Genomic DNA, 19,193 nt, shown 5'->3' on the forward strand with positions numbered 1-19,193 from the left:
GGCATAAACTTCATTTGAGCTGTGTAGTTTAATCTTGAGGGTTTTCAGGTTCAGTGCACAGCTTTTATATAGATACCCTGAAGTGTCAACTTTTTGCAATGAAGAATTGCTACCATGAAGACATTCCGGTGTAAGCTCATTTCTGAAGTTGCTACTTGATTAACTGGGAATACTTCTCTAGATAGGGAGACTGAGATATGGGTTAAAGTTAAATTTCCACATATAATAACACTCTAGTGATAAAAAGGTAGATGTTGAGGCTTGGTAGTAAGAGAGAAAGGGTGGATTAAAGCTGTGGAAAGGCTATTTAAAATGGGACACACCTAGTATACCTCATTAACACATCCAGCAAATATTTAGGATGACTGTCCTCTGTTAGGCACTACCTGCCTAGTAATAAGCACAGAGGGCTTATGTGCCAAGCATGACACTACACGACTTCCATGGATTATTTCATTAAATCCTCACAACAGCCCCTCACATAGGAATTGTCACCCCCATTTTACAGGAAAGGAGATAGAGGCTTATAGTTTTTGAGTAATTTTCCCAAAATCATATGGCAATTAAAAATGATAGAGGTACCTGCTTTTGAATCCAAGGCTACTTGGTGGCAGAGCCTGATTGAGCACTTAAACACTGGCTCTTTTTAAACTGGAAGGAGGGACATCACTGAGCATTCACTATGATACTAGGTGCCAGGCTTTGTAACACACATAAGAATCCTCAAGGTAAGTTTCATTATCATCGTTTCAGTTTACCTCAGTACTGTGTGCTCTCCCCAGTGATTAGCCGGCTTGGCTACAGCCTGTGGTAGACTCTGTTCTCTCGTTAGACATTCATGCCAGTTTTATAGTGCTCATTGGGTGAAGTAAGCTTAAGCAATTTAGAAAAATCCTTATTGTAACAACATGAAGAGGATATTCCTGTACAGGTCCATTGTGTTTTATGCAACTAATTTTTATTCCTTTTTCCATTATATTTTTCATATTCCTTTGGTTTCCATAGTCAAGATTTGTAAAAATTAAAACTTGTTTTACACTAAAAAAGAAACAAACAAAAAAATAAAACCCAAACTATTGAAGTATATTTTGAAATCCTGAGACTGCCTAAAGCATTTCAGTGGCAGTGAGTTTTATTTTTGGTGTGTGGACTTTTAATTAGGAATAGGAAAACCCATTTACAAAAGGGAAAAAAAAAACAAGTGTACATGTGAAATAGTCTGGGTAATAAGACCATGTCAGTTTTATTCATGTAAAATTATGAGCATTAGGTTAATCATTAATATTTTAGTGGAAATGTGTTAGTTTGCCTTTTCTTTTCCCATCTCCCTCTTTTTTTTTTTTTTTTTTTTTACCTCTTTTTCCATTTTAGTCTGTTATCTTTTTTGCCAAATTAGTATCAGGCAGTTATTGTTTAATTGAACTGAATTGGCGCGTACGTTTCTGTTTGTGATGGCATTGTCAGGCCTTTCCTAAAAGGAGAAGTAGATTCTGTGCTAGGTAACTGGGTGTTGCTGTTCACTTGTGCTGTATGTACTGGGAAGGAGGAGGGGGAAATTAAGGTGTAAAATACAAGTCTTTCTCTAAAGGAGTAGGGAGTACATACTACATATATCTTTAATTAAAGACAACCAGGAAATTATAACAGGTTAAAAATTTCAATCTATAAATTGGGGTTCTGGTTTACTATTTCATTCTTAAGTGACAAAAATGATTCACTGAGCCATATTTTTCAGGACTGGTGAAATAGAAGTAGCCAAGGGTTTTATATCTGTTCATTACAGCCTGTAACTTTATTACCCAGGCGTCTCAAATGATCTAGTATGTTGGATCTAGTTGTTAGCACTTCTTGTTTGCATTTTAATTTGTTGCCTTTAAAATCTCCTTGTAGGGCCAGCCTAGTTCTACCTTAAAAAAAAAACAACACACCCCTCTACTTAAAAGAAATGGTACTTCCTGCTTTCATAAACAGTCATGTGCATAGTTTAGCAAGGCCTGATGCCTCTGGAGCGTTTTCCCTTTATAGCACCATTGAATCCCAGTCCTAGCAGAAGTGCTGCGAATCTTGTGGCCTCATTTTGAACAAAAGGGATTAGAGAAGAAAAATCTCTTGATATAAGGCTTGAAAGCAAGGGCAGGCAATCTTGGTTGTGAATATTTTCTGATTTTTCCAGAAATCAAGCAGAAGATTGAGCTGCTGATGTCAGTTAACTCTGAGAAGTTGTCCTCTTCAGAAAGGTACAGCTACATCTCTGCATGAACAATTAATGGTGTAGCATTGCTAAGAAACAAACCAGGACATTTTATTTTCTTGTTAAGTTTGCTATATAATGCGTTGTACTGCATGCTGGTCGTTGTGCTGTATTGAAGATGTGTATTTGGGCAGGCTGTTCTGCTTTTACAAAGGGTAATTGATTTTTTAAAAAATAGTGAAGCCTAATCAGCTGCAGCATGCACACCATAACACAGCAGACCACGGGTTCCTGTGTGACAGCTGTTGAAGGCTTTAAAAATAATTTACTTAGCTAAAAAACAAACAAATTGTGCTTGCTTTAAGGAAATGCTAGCATTAGATTTTCTTCCTATATTTTGATGTTGCTGTAACACAAAATTACCGACACTATCTATAAGATCTAGGTTAAAAACATTTGACGTTGGTTGTAATAAATATTTTCTTATGTGAAAAGGGAGTGCCATTTGTAAATAGCTTAGGAATTGCAAACCCCCAGATTAGTCACATTATGAGAGAGAGATATGATGCTTCTTCAAGTCTGTGCTAGGAGATGGAACAGTCACTGCATGCAGTAATGGTTCATGCCTGCAGGTAAGGACAAAATGACTCAAGTATTTTTAAAGCAATTATTTTATATGTCAATCAAATTATTGTACCTGTAAGGCGATATTTCCTTAAAATGGCTACTTACTTAATACATAGAAGTAAAGGTATTTTTATCTCAAGTCAGAAATGAGGCTGTAGTTGCCTATTTTGCTATGTAAATATTGTGTTCACTTCTGTTTACCAAAATTTTGTATACTATATAATGTTTTAAATTGGGGTTCTTGGGTGTATACCTTGATGCTTACCTTTCTCTTGACAACCTAATAATAGTTTATACCTAACGTTGATATTTTGTATTTTAAGTGTGTTGGTTTTTCTTTTCTGTGGTTTTCAGGGTTATCTTTTTTGGTCATAGATTTAATATTTAGGAAAACATGATGGAGAAATAATTTGGTAGTAAGGAATGATATGGGAAAAACACTGGGAAAAAATATGTGAAGAACCTAACATGGTAAAAGGGATTTAATTAAAGTACACTAGTGTATGGAGGACATGATCTGATGACAAAATGATGACATTAAATTGATTTATTAATATAATTAGGTGAAAGTCTCCTGGCTATAATTCAGGGCATTGCAAATATGGAAGATGTTACTGCTTTCTTTAGAGATTGAAAATAGAAAAATTTAGGCACATTTTGTTTATTTTTATGTAGCTAATAACTTCTGATTTGGGCTAGTCATCCGTTTTTAAGCATTCTGTTTGCTGAGATGAACATAATCTTCAGCCTTGTGAATGTTCTGCCAGTAAAATGGTTGTGATGGGAAGGGGAGAGGGTGGTGGTGTAAATAGTGAACGGTCTGGGTGCCAACTGTAACCTTTGAGTTTTGTTCCTAAGAAGAACATTCTTAATGACATGACAGCAATAATTATGTTGGCTTTTTGAGAAGCATGAATTCTCTATTGATAAATTGAGGGTTGAATAGCATGGACGCAAATTGTTGAGAAATTAGGAATGGGTGAGGTTTTTAATGGTTAAAATACATTTTATAAGGGAAGATTCTAAAATATTTTGGTGATCATATTTACTTGTTTATTTTATTATTATTTTTAATTTTTTACCTAAGCTCCTGTGGTTAAATTTAATGGAAAGGGAGGATGTATGTGGCCATGATTTTAAAGTTCAGAAATCAGCTGCTGTGCTTATAACAACTTTGTATACAGAGTTTTACCAGAGCTTGCTTGTTTTGTTTGTTATTCTTGCTTTGCTTGATATTTCAAATACCTTACATATATATTTGTAAGTTAAGATATGCTGACTTAATGGGTGATAAATGTGGTTTATGGGTCAGCCAACACTTTGCAAACATAGAAATTGTTTTACTAATATAAATACGTTAAAAATAGAGGTCACCCTTTTTCTTACCCCCTTTTTAAAGTCATATAATGATGAATAGTCAAATCATTTGTCTTTTTAACTTGTTTGGAAGAATTTGAAAAACACGAATCCCATGTTAAAAAGAAAATTTGGGCCTAGTAACACTATATTCTGCCCAGGAGTTTAATAGCTTGTAGTGCCATGTAGCAATATTTTTTAATTCTTTGTTTTAATTTTTTAATTCTTTGTTTACCATTTACCTAAAATTTATAAGTCTTTGACTAGCATTTTAAAAAAAGTTGCTTGCTTGAGGCCTGACCCGAGTCGTAAAGATATTTGGAATTTACGAATGGTCAGTATTGCCATTTATTTTTTAGTGGGAAGGATGAAAAAGAAACCCGGTCTTCTTTCTTTAAAGAGAGGAAAGCTACTTGTTTGTAAGGAACCAAGTTATCATTCGTCACAGCTGATTTTGCTCACTGTGTGCAGTACAGAGTGATCTTTAGGTATTTCAGGAAACCAAGTGGAGAAACAATACTTCTAACAGCAGTTATGTGATGTTCCTAATAATTTTTCCATGTCTTATATGTGACCCCCTTAATGGGAATTTCTAGTCTTGTGACAGCTAGTATTCATTGAATTATTGTTTTTTTCTAGACAATTTTGTGAAAAGCAAAACAACAAAAGAGAAAACTTATTTTTGTAGACTCTTAAAAATCTTTCATTGAAAAATACAAATATGACTCGAAGTAATCTGATAATGGAATTTTGAAGGTTTTTATGTGGGGCCTAGATTAGAAAATGTTAAAATAATAGTTCTCAATGCCACCATGAAATTTAAAATTATATATTTACCTTTAATAGAATAGTGGAGGTCCCAACGAATGTCGTTTTGTAGTGGAGGCATGGAATACTACTGTTTTGTTTAGAATGGCTGACTCATAGGACAAAAGCCAATGGAAGAACAAAAGGTTACTTTTTTATGGTTTTATATTTTGGAGAGAAATGAAAATCTCAACTTAAGCATTTTTAAAATTAGGAGCAGAGAATATTATTGAATGAATTAAAACAATATGATGCCTGATTTGTATGTTATTGCCAGGTAAGAGGAAGGCATATCTGTTTCAAGAGAGTATCCTTCTTACAAATTTTAAGAGTAAATTTTACTATTAGTATATTGTTTTTAATTGAGTGCCTGTTGAATGAAGCAGTGTATTCATCTTAAATATGATAGGGACAGAGCCATGCACAGCTTTATTTCCTCATCTACCCCATTTAATGTAAAAAAAAGCGTATATTTATTTGATGCAAAAACTGGGTTTTCAAGTTTTGTTCTTTTCCAATCTAGAACACTCCTGGGATTTGGAAATTTATGGGGTAGAGTAAATGGGGAAGAGGAATAGTAATAATAATAGCTAGAAAAAAGGTATTAATAATTTATTAAAATTTTTTTATTTTTATTTTAAAAAACTTTTTACTATTTTAAAATTTTTTATTTATTGATTTGAGTGAGTGAGAGAAACATCTGTTTCACTTATTTATGCATTCGTTGGTTGATTTTTTTGTTAAGACATGTTTTTATTGATTTCAGAGAGGTAGAGAGACATAGAAACATTAATGAGAGAGAATCATTGATCGGTTGCCTCCTGCATGCCCCCTACTGGGGATTGAGCCCATTACCTGGGCATGTGCTCTGACCAGGAATTGGACCATGACATCCTGGTTCATAGGTCAATGCTTAACCACTGAAACACACCAGCTGGGTTGGTTGATTCTTTTATGTGCTCTGACCAGCGATCAAATTCGCAGCCCTGGCAGATGGGGACAGTGCTCTAACCAACGGAACTATCCATCCAGAGCCTTATTGAACATTTTTTGAATTCCGGTTCTATGTGGGTAGAGAGAGTGAGCGCACACATTTTGTCCACGCTGGGTGGCTCAGCTGGTTGGAGCATTGTCCTGTACATCAAGAGGTTTCGGGGTCAGTCTCTGCTATGGGTGTGTATGGGGGCAGCTGATTGATGTCTGTCTGTCTGTCTGTCTCAAAGTCAATAAACATATCCTTGGGTGAGGATTAAAAAAAAGGCTGTTGGGAGGATTCAGACAAATCATCTCAGAAAGATCCTGAGTGAACAGAAAGCACTTTGTTGTACTGTCATTATTGTCAGACTGTACTAGTACTTCTTCAGTTAACTTCTTCAGTTAACTCATGAGCAAAATTGCTAACTCTCTTTTTAAAAATATTTTCATTAATTTCGGAGAGGAAGGGAGAGGGAAAGAGAGATAGAAACATCAATGATGAGAGAGAATCATTGATCGGCTGACTCCTGCACACCCCACAGTGGGGATCGAGCTGGTAACCCCAGCAGTTGCCCTGACTGGGAATTGAACTGTGACCTGGTTCACCAGAATTGAACCGTGACTTCCTGGTTCGTAGGTTGATGCTCAACCCCTGAACCACACCGGCTGGGCCAAAATTGGACAACTCATTATACAAGTGGTGAGCCCAGAGTGCACAGACCCACGGTTCCTAACCCATCTAGACTGACTGCAGAGAGGGCTGAGCAGTTTGCGAGGTGAGGGTCCTGAGAAGCTGAAGATCTACATTCACATTGAGCATTGCCTGCACCTGCTATGGTTTTATGTAAATGTATATGGATGTTTTTGTAATTAATAAGCTTCACAGTCAAAAGTTAACTAAATATTAGTGCCTACGACGTTTGCATTTTCTCAGGGAACAGATACTAAAAGGAAAAGGGTCCATATATTGGAATAAATAAGAAATGATAGCCTAGGTAATTAGCATCCCACATAGCTAGCATATATTTGAATTGACAAATTGCTAGCTACCTTTTTTAGGAGAAGGGAGAAAGGGAGAGAGGGAAAAAGTATAAAAATATTTATGCTGTGGCCTATATTTTAACAATGCTGTATAATCGGGATTGTTGTGAAGTAATAAAGATTGTATGTTGTCCCTCCCCCAATATAAGGATATATGAAACACGTCAAGAACCTATGCTATTTTTGCATGTGTATTTTAACTCTTTTTCTTATTTTGGATTCCTCTTAAGTGAAGAGAAAAAGGGCGTATGATAATAATGCGTGGTTGCAGAAAGCAAAAGGAGAAGCCTGGAAGAATAAGGAGAAAATAAAAAAATAGGGATGGGAGATGAAGAGGGAAGGAAATAAAGGATATTCAGTGGAAGAGGATGTAGGACGAAGGTGTCTTTTATTTGCTCTTATGTTGAATGTGCTTTCCTCCATATCTCTGTGGTGAACTAAGTAGTCTTGGGAAGAGTCAGATTTTATAGAAGGGTCTCCATTGTACTCTCCCCTCCCCATCCAGCTTTAAGGGTAGGGCATTTACTGATAACTATTTTTACCTTTTCCAGCCCCCCACTCTGCCTCTGTTGGCTTTGTTTCTTAGTTTGTAGGGTAATGTATTTGAGTTGTATGTAGTTTTCCTGAGTGGTGAGATGACAGTGGCTGATTATGTTGTCTTCCCTCCTTATGCTTTATTTTTTTAAAAATTTAATTTTTAGTAATCTTTTTATTGAATACATATGGGAAAGTACACAGATAATGTAAATCATTATGAGATCCAACTTATTGATTTTTTTTTTTTTAGTAGTTTATATTCTGTGTGTATCTAAGAAATCTTTGCCAAGCCCAAGGTCACTAAGGTTTTCTGCTAGGTTTACTTACAGGAGTTTTTGGCTCTTAATATTTATGTACGTGATTCATTTTGGGTTTAGTATTAAGGTAAAGATTGTGATTATTTCCACAAATGACTTCTGAGTTGTGTCTGTTTTTGAACATCATATATAAAGAAACTATAGAGGCCATTATATATAAACTATACGTGCACTCGGGGTGGGGGTCCCTCAGCTAGACCTGCACCCTCTCGCAGTCCGGGAGCCCTCTGGGGATGTCCGACTGATGGCTTAGGCCCAGGGAGCCGGCCTGTGCCGTCAGTCAGACATCCTTAGCACTGTTGTGGAGGCAGGAGAGGCTCCCGCCACCGTAGCTGCTCTCCTGGCTGAGGGGTGTTCCCCCTGTGGGAGAGCACTGACCACCAGGGGGCAGTTCCTGCATTGAGTATCTGAACCCTGTTGGTCAGTGCACATCATAGTGACAGGTCATTCTGCCGTTTGATCAATTTGCATATTAGCCTTTTATTATATAGGACTAGAGGCCCGGTGCACAAAAATTTGTGCACTCGGCGTGGGGGGTGGAGGGGGGTCCTTCAGCCTGGCCTGTGCCCTCTCGCAGTCTGGGACCCCTCGGGAAATAACAACCTGCTGGCTTAGGCCTGCTCCCGGGTGGCAGAGGGCAGGCCCAATCCCTAGGTGCAGCCCCTGGTCGGGCTCAGAGCAGGGCTGACTGGGGAGTTGAGGCGCCGCCCCCTGTCATGCACAGAGCAGGGCGGATCGGGTGGTTGCCATGCCACCCTCAGTCACGCTCAGGGTAGGGCCGATTGGGGGGTTGGGGCACCGTCCCCTGTCACACTCAAGGCAGGGTTGATGGGGAGGTTGCGGTGCCACCCCCTGTCACGCACAGAGCAGGGCCAATCAGGGGGTTGGGGCGCTGCCCCCTGTCACTCACAGAGCAGGGCCCATCAGGGGGGTTGGGGCTCCGTACCCTGTCACTCACAAAGCAGGGTCGATCAGGGGTTGGGGAGCTCCCCCCTGTCACGCACAGAGCAGGGCCCATCAGGGGGTTGGGGAGCTCCCCCCTGTCACGCACAGAGCAGGGCCGATCAGGGTGTTGGGGAGCTCCCCCCTGTCACGCACAGAGCAGGGCCGATCAGGGTGTTGGGGAGCTCCCCCCTGTCACTCACAGAGTAGGGCCGATAGGGGAGTTGGGGCACTGCCCCCTGTCACACACACAGCAGGGCGGATCAGGGGGTTGGGGCGCCGCCCTCTATCACCCACAGAGCAGGGCCGATCAGGGGGTTGGGGCGCCGCCACTCTCACACTCAGGGCAGGGCCGATGGGGAGGTTATGGCTCTACCCCGTCACACACAGAGCAGGGCCCATGGGGTGGGGGTGGGGGGGTTGGGGCGCCGCACCCTGTCACACACAGAGCAGGTCCGATCGGGGTTGGGGCGCCACCCCTGTCACACACAGAGCCGCAGGGCAATCAGGGGGTTGGGGAGCTCCCCCCTATCAGGCACAGAGCAGGGCTGATCAGGGGGTTGGGGCGCCTTTCCCTGTCACGAACAGAGCAGGGTGGATAGGGAGGTTGTGGCCCCGCCTCCTGTCACACACAGAGCCGCAGGGCAATCAGGGGGTTTGGGCACTGCCCCCTGTCACGCTGATCCCAGTGCCGGGAGGCCTCGCGGCTCCGCTGATCCCTGTGCTGGGAGGCATATTAACCTTTTACTATATAGGATAGAGGCCCTGTGCACGGGTGGGGGCCGGCTGGTTTGCCCTGAAGGGTGTCCTGGATCAGTGTGGGGGTCCCCACTGGGGTGCCTGGCCAGCCTGGATGAGGGGATGATGGCTGTTTGCAGCTGGTCACACTCCCTTCAGGGTGGGGGTCCCCACTGGGGTGCCTGGCGAGTCTGGGTGAGGGGCTGAGGGCTGTTTTCAGGCTGGCGGGTGACTGAAGGTCCCAACTGCTCCTTTTTTTCTTTTTCTTTTTCTTTTTTTTTATTCTGGGCCATCTTTAGCTCTGGCTCCAGCTCTGAGGCCTCTGCTGCTGAAAGCAGGTATCTGGTTTGTTTGGGTTCTATAATCGAAACACTGTTTCAACTCCAGCTCTGAGATCCCGGCTGGCTGAAAGCAGGTTTCTGGGGTTTTGTTTAGCTTCTATATTTGTAACAATGTTTCAAACTGCAAGCTCAGAGGCCGGCAAGGCCGGCGGGGAACGTTGGAGTCCTCTGTCACTGAAGCAAGCAAGCGTCATGTTAGCTTCAAGCTGCCTGGCTGCCGGCCGCCATCTTGGCTGGCAGTTAATTTGCATATCGCCCTGATTAGCCAATGAGAAGGGTAGCATATGTACAGCTAATTACCATGTTTCTCTTTTATTAGATAGGTTTGATGAAAACTCTCTGTATACTCTCTTGGTCTGTCTTCTTCCTTCATTACCTATGTGGGATTCATCATGTTTTTGTTTGTAGGTGTAGTTGATTTAGTCTCATTGCTGTATTCATCATATGAATATATGTCATTTTCTTTTCCATTCTACTTTTGATAAGCATGTGGAATGTTTGCCATGTGTGGCTATTAGAAACAGTGCTGCTAGGAGCATTTGTATACATGTCTTTTGGTGATTAGACCTATGCATGCATTTCTGTTGTGTATATTCTAGGAGTGCAATTGCTGAGATTTTGTGGACATTGCATTGCAACTCTTCCAACATGAATGTGCAAATCTACACTCCCACCAGCTATGCTCTGGGTCCTTGCCACCTTGCCACCCCTGTATTCTCTCTTCCCTTCTCCCTTACCTTATTCCCTCCTTTTTTCCCCTTTCTCTCTTTTAGCATTCTGCTGGATGTGCCAGTGTGACTGAGAAGTGGAACCTTTTTGAGGAGGATTAGAAGCAGACAGGGGCCTGTTTCTGAATACTGACTTTCATGAAGGAGATCAGAATTAGAAGTTTAGACCAAACAGGAACCATATGGTGTAGTCCTCTGAGGCACTATGGTCCCACCAAAGGATTCTGATCTCTTAACTGGTTTCTAGAGGCTGCAGGTGTTTACACTGGTTTTCTGATGTGGTTTTAATAGCAAAACTATTTCTTCAGTTAAACCTATTAGAAGGTTATCATGTAAAACTTAAAAGAAAGCTTTGGTTGGGAAGCGGTAAGTAACCAGAGCCTCAGTTCTTGGTACTCAGCCATCCACCCTGGAGAACTCCTTCAAGAGCTCATTCCTCTTTACTCAAAAGCCCTTGAGGTAGGGAGGCCACCTGACGTATAACCAAGAAATTATGACTTTTCTGATATGTTCCAAGGATTAAGTTTCATATTGTTCATAGTCTATAAAATGTTTGTATTATATACCTAAATAAAAGTGTAGTGTTATCTTTTGATTTTTGCTTTAAAACCAGATATTTATTTGAGCTTCCTTCCTGTTGATCATTATTTATTTGGTATAGATTCAGGAGTTTCTCAATTATTTTATGTGTTATTAATTTAATTTTTGGTTCTGTTTTCTGATTCCTCTTTGGTGGGTTGCCACATGGTAGCTAGAGCAAACCTTTCAGAACACAGATCTGACCAGGAGGGTTGCTCTGCTGTGAAAGCCCTTCAGCTGTCTTCCCATTGTTCTTGGCATAAAGGTAAACTCCATATCTGTGACAGTGAGCACCCACACTCCCCAGCCCAGTCTCAGTCTTCTGACTTTGGTCATGTCTCTTGTACCTTGTTGTTTTGCTGCTGACATCCTCTCATCACAAGGAAGCCTGCCTAGGTCAAATTACGCCTATTATAAGCCCTTACAAAAACATGTACCTCTCCTTTGTAGCATTTGTCACAGCTGCTGTTTGACAGTGGGGAGTATCAATGACATTTGGTTCACTTACTGGTTTACTTACTATTAGCCCTAACTTATGATTTTAAATATAGAAGTGCTTTCATCACAAAATATTTTTATTTTATTACCATTATTTGTTTTTGCTAATCTTTACCTGAGGATATTTTTTCTATTGATTTTTAGAGAGAGTGGAAGGGGGGGGGGAAGAAAGGGAATGGGGGGAAGAAAAGAGAGAGAGGAGAGGAGAGGAGAGGAGAGGAGAGGAGAGAGAGAGAGAGAGAGAGAGAGAGAGAGAGAGAGAGAGGTAAGGGGAGAGAGAGATTGCTTCCTGCATACACCCCAACTGGGGCTGGAGATTGAATTTACAACCCAGGTATGTGCCTTAGACTGGGAATTGAACCTGCAACTCTTTGGTGTACAGGCCAACACTCTTAACCACTGAGAAACACCAGCCAGGGCAAAATATTTTTATATTATCATTTAAAGCTTACAAATTATGAAATCTGTGGTAAGACTTTTTGGTAGTAGGGAATTATCTATTTTTATGGTATTGGCATCGGTTAATAAATTATAGCCATATATAATCATAGTCTATGTACATAAAATTGTATGTAGTCAATTATAGTCATAAGTGAATTTAACTGTTATAAGGTGTTAAGCTTACAAATCTTAGGGTTTTTTTTTGTCACCATAAAAATGCAGTTTGTTATTACATATATTTTTTACATTAGTTTTAATGTAAGATGGAAATTAAATTTGAACACTTTCTATCTCTGTGCTAAACTAGTGATGCCATACCATAGCCATTTATTCCCCAAATGTCAGTATTTTCTATATCACCTTGGTGCTTTTGGTTATGGCTGCATTCCACCCTCCGCTATTATTTACTTAATACCGTGCTTTTTTGTTTACTTTTAATTGTGGTAAAATATATATAACAAACTTTAATAATGCCTTCAAAAATTTTCTCAATTGCAGTTGACTTTTAATATATTAATTTCAGGTGTACAGTATAGTGGTTAGATATTTATATAATTTATGAAGCGATTCTACACCCCCCAAAAAGTCAGTTCCCCTCCTCATAATGCCTTGTAAAAGTTAATTTTCTTTAAAATAAATATTTGTATCTCTACCAGAACTGAAGAATTAGTATCATTTGCCTTAAAAAACAATTACTATTAAATCCTGTCTGGATTCTGTTGTCTGATAAAGGCTTCAGCCTTGAGCCATATGCTCCTCTGTTTACAAGGGAAATTAAATTGGCAAGTTTCATAAAGGGGCTTAAGAATGTGTTAGCATCAAAGTGAGACCTGTTCTTTGATACACTCAATGGAAAGAACCTTGGGAAAGAAGTAACTTTCTCATTATGTGATTCATTGTAATTCATTTCCAAGCCCCAAGTACAACCTAAGATCATTTTGTATGCCAGCAGTGGCACTTTCTTTTTTTCAGTTGGGGGACCCCCCCCCCCCCCCGCACCTACCCTCCCCCCTTACCACAAATGGTAGATCAGGGAAGTTTTGAACAAATATGAGCAGGTAGGTATAGCAATGGCTACAATAAACACACACACATTCCCTCCCTCCCTCCCTCCTTCCTTCCTTCCCTCCCTCCCTCCCTTCCTCCCTTCCTCCCTTCCTCCCTTTAACTGTCATATTGCAGATTTCCTTTGTAGCAGAATTCTTTATCTCCTAGTAGCTGGAAGGAGTTAACACTAATTTTAGTGTAGATTGCATTTGTCATCCATCCATCCTACATTTATCAGCAGTTGCTATGTGCTAGCCACTCAATGATTTGGAAATTGGGGAACAATAAAGGCAGCACAAAAACGTAGGATCTTTGGTGGATGGCTTGCCCCTGATATTATTTGACCAATTTCTTGGTATGAGTGCTGAGGTACTGTATCATTGGCACTCTACAGTGGGAGGCCCTTGGCACTCCTTGAAAGAACTACCCATAACTAGTAAGTTGCATTTTGGGGAGCTTTCATGGAGACTAGAGCTGTGGTGAAAGGGTTACAAATACAGTTGCCTGCCAGAGGCCACTGTCAGTGAGTGGTGTGGTCCAGGAAGAGACTCTAGAAAACTGGAGTCTCTCCATCCAAAAAGGTGGCTGCTGATGAGCTCTTGCTGTTTACTGCCATGTCAGATACAGGCCAAGTGTTGCCAGCTCTTGTGATTTCTGGAGCTAGAGAAGTTTTGTTGTTTTTATGTCAGCTCTCTCTTATTTTACTAGTAAACTATAGAGGCCTGGTGCACGGATTCATGCACCGGTGGGGTCCCTTGGCATGGTCTGTGGGGATCGGGCAAAACTGGCAGTCCAGCACCACCTGCTGCTCTTGCTCATCCCGGCCCCGCTGCGCCTGCCACCGCTGCAGTCTCCAGACTGTGGCGGCCAGCCATGAGCCCTGCGTCTGGTATTTGTTGGTCAGCTGAGTGACTCTCCCACTGTGGGAGCACACTGACCACCAAAAGGCAGCTCCTGCATTGAGTGTCTGCCCCCTGGTGGTCAGTGCGCATCATAGTAACCAGTCGATCGGTCATTCGGTAGTTTGGTTGCTTAGGCTTTTTTATATGTAGGTGACGGTGCAAATTAAGCCAAAACAAAAAGTCATATGAGCCTTAAAAAAAAAGAGTATCTGCTATCTAAATTCAGCTCATGGTAAACATTTTCTGCTATACTATAGCACGTTGACTCACAATTCATAAGCCACAGTCCTATACAGACTTAAGACTTATTGTAAAGGAATTTCAAATCCTAAGAGTACTAAGCATTATCTATAGATTGAAGGTATACAAATCAAAGTTTATCATGCTAAAGAGTGGGTCTCTGGGTTTTTGTGACATTTCAAATATGCAAAAACATGAGTGATGACTGCTCTAATAACCACATACTCCAAAACCAAAATTTAATAAGATACCAATTGTGTGGAATAGGAAGGGCCCCCCAAAAGATACTCATTTCTCAGACTGGGAAGTTGTTATTTTTATTATATGACTATTTATTAAGTATCCACTGTGGTAGAACTTAAACTTTAATAAATTATCTGAAAATAACAGAGGTGGAACAATGTTCTGTTTGCACAACTGCCACCTTATCCTTTTTCTCCCTTTCCCTTCTTTATCCACCTTTCTTCCCCTCACCCTCCTTTACATACCTCTCCATAAAATTTTTTTCAATCTAGTTAGAATATCTACAATGCAATAGCAAAAGTGTCAGAGAAAATGCAGGTCAGGGTAGAAGGCTATGATGGAGGACAGCCAGGTGCACACTCAGAGCTGCATTTGCCTTGCAGCTCCTGAGGGTGACTGACAAATCTGGTTTTCACTTTTCTGTCGGCCAAACTAAAGGGAAAAAGTAACATTGCTCTTACTATCTTTAAGGAGAAAGCACACTAGTTTCTGTAGGAGACTCAAACCTTCTCTCTAACTTAATTAATGGTTATTTAACAACCTTTTTTCACATATCTTAGAAGATGTGTTAATTTTAGAAAATTCAGATTAAGAGAAAATAAAAAAACCATGCTTTTATCATGAGAGGTGCCGGGGTCCAACCCCAGCAGGTCCAGGGGTTCCCAAAGGTGTAGACGGAGTCGGCGAAGAAGGAAGGACACGGAGACAGCGTTCAGTTGATCAGCAGCCTAGCCAGGATCTCCAGCCAGGATCTCCAGCCAAGTTCTGGTCTGGATCTCCAGCGAAGTTCTGCTTAGGATCTCCAGTGAAGTTCTGGTTTGGATCTCCAGCCAGGTTCTGTGTCCATGTTCTCTTGCTAGGTTCTCCAGCCAGGTTCTGTCCAGGTTCTCCAGCCAGGTTCAGTCACCAGGTTCTAGTCGGGTTCTCTTGCCAATTTTTGTAGTCAGGTTCAGTCCAGGATCTTTTGCCATGTTCTCTCGCTAGGTTCTGTCTCTAGGTTCTGAGGCCAGTTTCTGTCCAGGAACTTTTGCCATGTTCTCTCCAGCGAAGTTCTTCTGTCTCTAGAGAACGTTCTGTGTAGGTTCTGTGCCTAGGTTCTGTCTCTCTTGGTTCTGTGTTCTAAGTTCTGTGTTCTAAGTTCTGAGTTCTAAGTTCTGTGTTCTAAGTTCTGAGTTCTAAGTTCTGTCTCTTGCTGTCTTATTGCATCTGTATTTATACCAGTTGATTCAATCCTATCAATCTCTATTACAAAGGTTAGGGTGTTTCTTATCTTCATTCCAGGGAGTAAAGATTATGTAGCTTAAGCACGATTGTTCGTAGTTAAAGTGATTAATTACCCGCCTGGCACTTAGTTAAGAGGTTTTATTCCCTCCCTAACTTCAGGGGAAAATCCCTACCTGGGGAAACAACCTTTCTCAGAGACCTTGGTTAAAACACATAGTGCCAAGAAGGTGAGCAAACATTTTAAGAGCAGTATGCCATATATGCCAGGTCCTTTGAAACAGCAAGCATGGACCGGCTCCTGGCAAATTCCCCCTTTTTTATTTTTTAAAAAGCAGGCATTAAAAAGAAAAACCTGAAATGCTCTCTTGTATCCATTTTAAGAGTAGGATTGGCGCTTTCCACTATTACCTGAGTCCTGATCTATCACCCCAGGGAGAGCTTGCCAATCCTGCACTTTCCCGGGGTGGAAAGGCTGCAGTGGGGTTAAGGATAAGGCTCCTTGGGCCTACCTTCTCCCATGCCTCTACATTTACCTTTCTGGCACCTTTCCTTCCTCAGAAAAGCATGGACATATTTCTTGTATAAAATGTTCCATCTGACTGGGAGTAACCTTAACTCCTCTGCTAGCAAGCATATGTGTTAAAAGATCAATACGGAGTCTTTTTTCTTTAGACTCAGTATGGCACATCTTCTTAATGTAAAGATCAATACAGAGTCTTCTTTCTTTGGACTCAGTATGGCACATCTTCTCAATCTAAATTCTGTACTATCCACCTTCTTACCCTACTTATCCTCTATAGGGGGGTCTGCAGTACCCTGGTGGAGTCCTATCCGTCCTGAGTGTGGGGGTTCTCAATGGGGAGGCTTACCTAAGGGAATCCTGTTCCAGGGGTTCCCAAAGGTGTGGACGGAGTCGGCGTTGACTATCCACCCTATTCCTACGGTGGAGTCCGATCCGTCCCGAGTGTGGGGCGCTTACCTAGGGGTCCCTGTTCGGGCGCCAGATGCCGGGGTCCAACCCCAGCAGGTCCAGGGGTTCCCAAAGGCGTAGACGGAGTCGGCGAAGAAGGAAGGACACGGAGACAGCGTTCAGTTGATCAGCAGCCTAGCCAGGATCTCCAGCCAGGATCTCCAGCCAAGTTCTGGTCTGGATCTCCAGCGAAGTTCTGCTTAGGATCTCCAGTGAAGTTCTGGTTTGGATCTCCAGCCAGGTTCTGTGTCCATGTTCTCTTGCTAGGTTCTCCAGCCAGGTTCTGTCCAGGTTCTCCAGCCAGGTTCAGTCACCAGGTTCTAGTCGGGTTCTCTTGCCAATTTTTGTAGTCAGGTTCAGTCCAGGATCTTTTGCCATGTTCTCTCGCTAGGTTCTGTCTCTAGGTTCTGAGGCCAGTTTCTGTCCAGGAACTTTTGCCATGTTCTCTCCAGCGAAGTTCTTCTGTCTCTAGAGAACGTTCTGTGTAGGTTCTGTGCCTAGGTTCTGTCTCTCTTGGTTCTGTGTTCTAAGTTCTGTGTTCTAAGTTCTGAGTTCTAAGTTCTGTGTTCTAAGTTCTGAGTTCTAAGTTCTGTCTCTTGCTGTCTTATTGCATCTGTATTTATACCAGTTGATTCAATCCTATCAATCTCTATTACAAAGGTTAGGGTGTTTCTTATCTTCATTCCAGGGAGTAAAGATTATGTAGCTTAAGCACGATTGTTCGTAGTTAAAGTGATTAATTACCCGCCTGGCACTTAGTTAAGAGGTTTTATTCCCTCCCTAACTTCAGGGGAAAATCCCTACCTGGGGAAACAACCTTTCTCAGAGACCTTGGTTAAAACACATAGTGCCAAGAAGGTGAGCAAACATTTTAAGAGCAGTATGCCATATATGCCAGGTCCTTTGAAACAGCAAGCATGGACCGGCTCCTGGCAGAGAGGCCAGACATTATTCTTACTTTTTTGTTTTAGTGTACGTAGATATATAAAAATGGAGCAGCTTATACTGTAACATCATCACCAAAGAAAACTCAGAATCATACTGACAAATTATTTTAGAATTGGTTTTTTACCCTTAGCATATGCAATTTTTTAATTAAATAATCTATAGCATCATTTAAAAAATAGTATCATTTTTAAAGGCTGAATAGGACTGAGTCCATGCTATGGATAGATGTACCATAATTTTATGTATTGAGTCTTAGTCTTAGACATGGAATCACTTGCAATGACAAACTAAGTCTTTTGATAAGGGTATTAAATTGCCTCCAGAATGGTACAGTTTTACACATTCACTGGCAGTATATAAAGGACCCTTTTGCTTACACCCTCAACTGGGATTCTCAAAATAGTCTCTTTTTGAGTGTTATAAAGATGACACTGAAAATATGCTAGACAATGTTGACTTTATTAGTCCCTCTGCTCCTTAGCTCTTCCTTCTGATAAAGCCAGATGCCATTGTGGTACCTTCATTGTTTCATTGAGTATGTATTAATGACAGCGAAGTCAATATAATCAACTTTAACAAGATAGAAGGCACAGTAGATTCTGGTCTTCAGTCAGGCATTTATGAACTGCCTAAGGTGTACTTAGTGTTTATACTGAACTAATGAATCTTAATTTTATAAGGTATTTCAAGAAGTTATATGATCCAAACTTCTCACACCAGACAGATGACAAAACATTCAACATAGGTGGCTGGTTTCCTTTTTTACTAAAAATGTGCAGGAATTAGTATTCACTGACTTTATTGCAAAATTTAATCATCTTTTTAGTCAAGATCCTCCTTTTGGCAAAATACATTTTTCTTGCTGGATTTTGAGTCTTTTTGGAGGGCATGGTGGCAGAGGGTTGTGTGCTTTGTACACAGGAGGACTGGAATCTTAAGTCCAAACTCTCAGGTTAGCATTACAAGCTGAGGAAACAGCACGTAGGAGAGTGAAATTCCATAAGGGTAGGAAAGAGGTTGATGAAAGGATGGGAAAATAGGTGTGAGAGAGATGTGCCTGTGGCAAGGATTCAGTGGTAAGGTTTTGAACTTTATGCTGAAAATTTCCAAGAGCCACTGAAAGGTTGTAGCAAGGGAGATATTACGCCCATGTTTAAATATGCACATGCTCCTGTGCATGAAGGAAGGTCTTTCAGGAAAGCCTTAGCCAACTGCATTTTCTCCTCTAGAATGAATGGGTTGCAAGACACGCTGCAGAGTTGGTGGTAGAATGTTATTCGTTTGCTCTGGAAATGGGTGGAAAAATTATGGCAGTATTTCTTTACCAGTTGAATGACAGAGGGCAGATGCATTCTTTGGTGCTGTATTAAACATTGAAGTAGATTACCAAGATAGGCTGTGAAATGTATTTCTCTCCCAGGCTTTAAAAAGAGTGTGGCCCCTTATTTATTTGGATGGATAGAGATGCTCCTTTGGCTGCCTCCTGCACGCCCCCTACTGG

At 41.1% G+C, this 19,193-nt stretch overlaps 1 protein-coding gene and 1 long non-coding RNA gene across 2 annotated transcripts in view; both read left to right on the forward strand.

The window, feature by feature from the left end:
• The window catches only part of SRPK2 (SRSF protein kinase 2), a 239,748-nt gene that overhangs the window by 90,552 nt on the left and 130,003 nt on the right, over nt 1-19,193 (forward strand). Inside the window, 1 exon segment of the mRNA XM_036327570.1 lies at nt 2,174-2,237. Coding sequence (XP_036183463.1) covers nt 2,174-2,237 — 64 coding nt within the window.
• LOC118666017 lies at nt 2,244-7,947 on the forward strand. Its single transcript, XR_004970807.1, has 2 exons — nt 2,244-2,823; nt 6,594-7,947. It is a non-coding gene; the product is annotated as an uncharacterized LOC118666017 (long non-coding RNA).

Source organism: Myotis myotis, unplaced genomic scaffold (assembly GCF_014108235.1).
Source record: "Myotis myotis isolate mMyoMyo1 unplaced genomic scaffold, mMyoMyo1.p scaffold_m19_p_11, whole genome shotgun sequence".
Lineage (NCBI taxonomy): Eukaryota > Metazoa > Chordata > Mammalia > Chiroptera > Vespertilionidae > Myotis > Myotis myotis.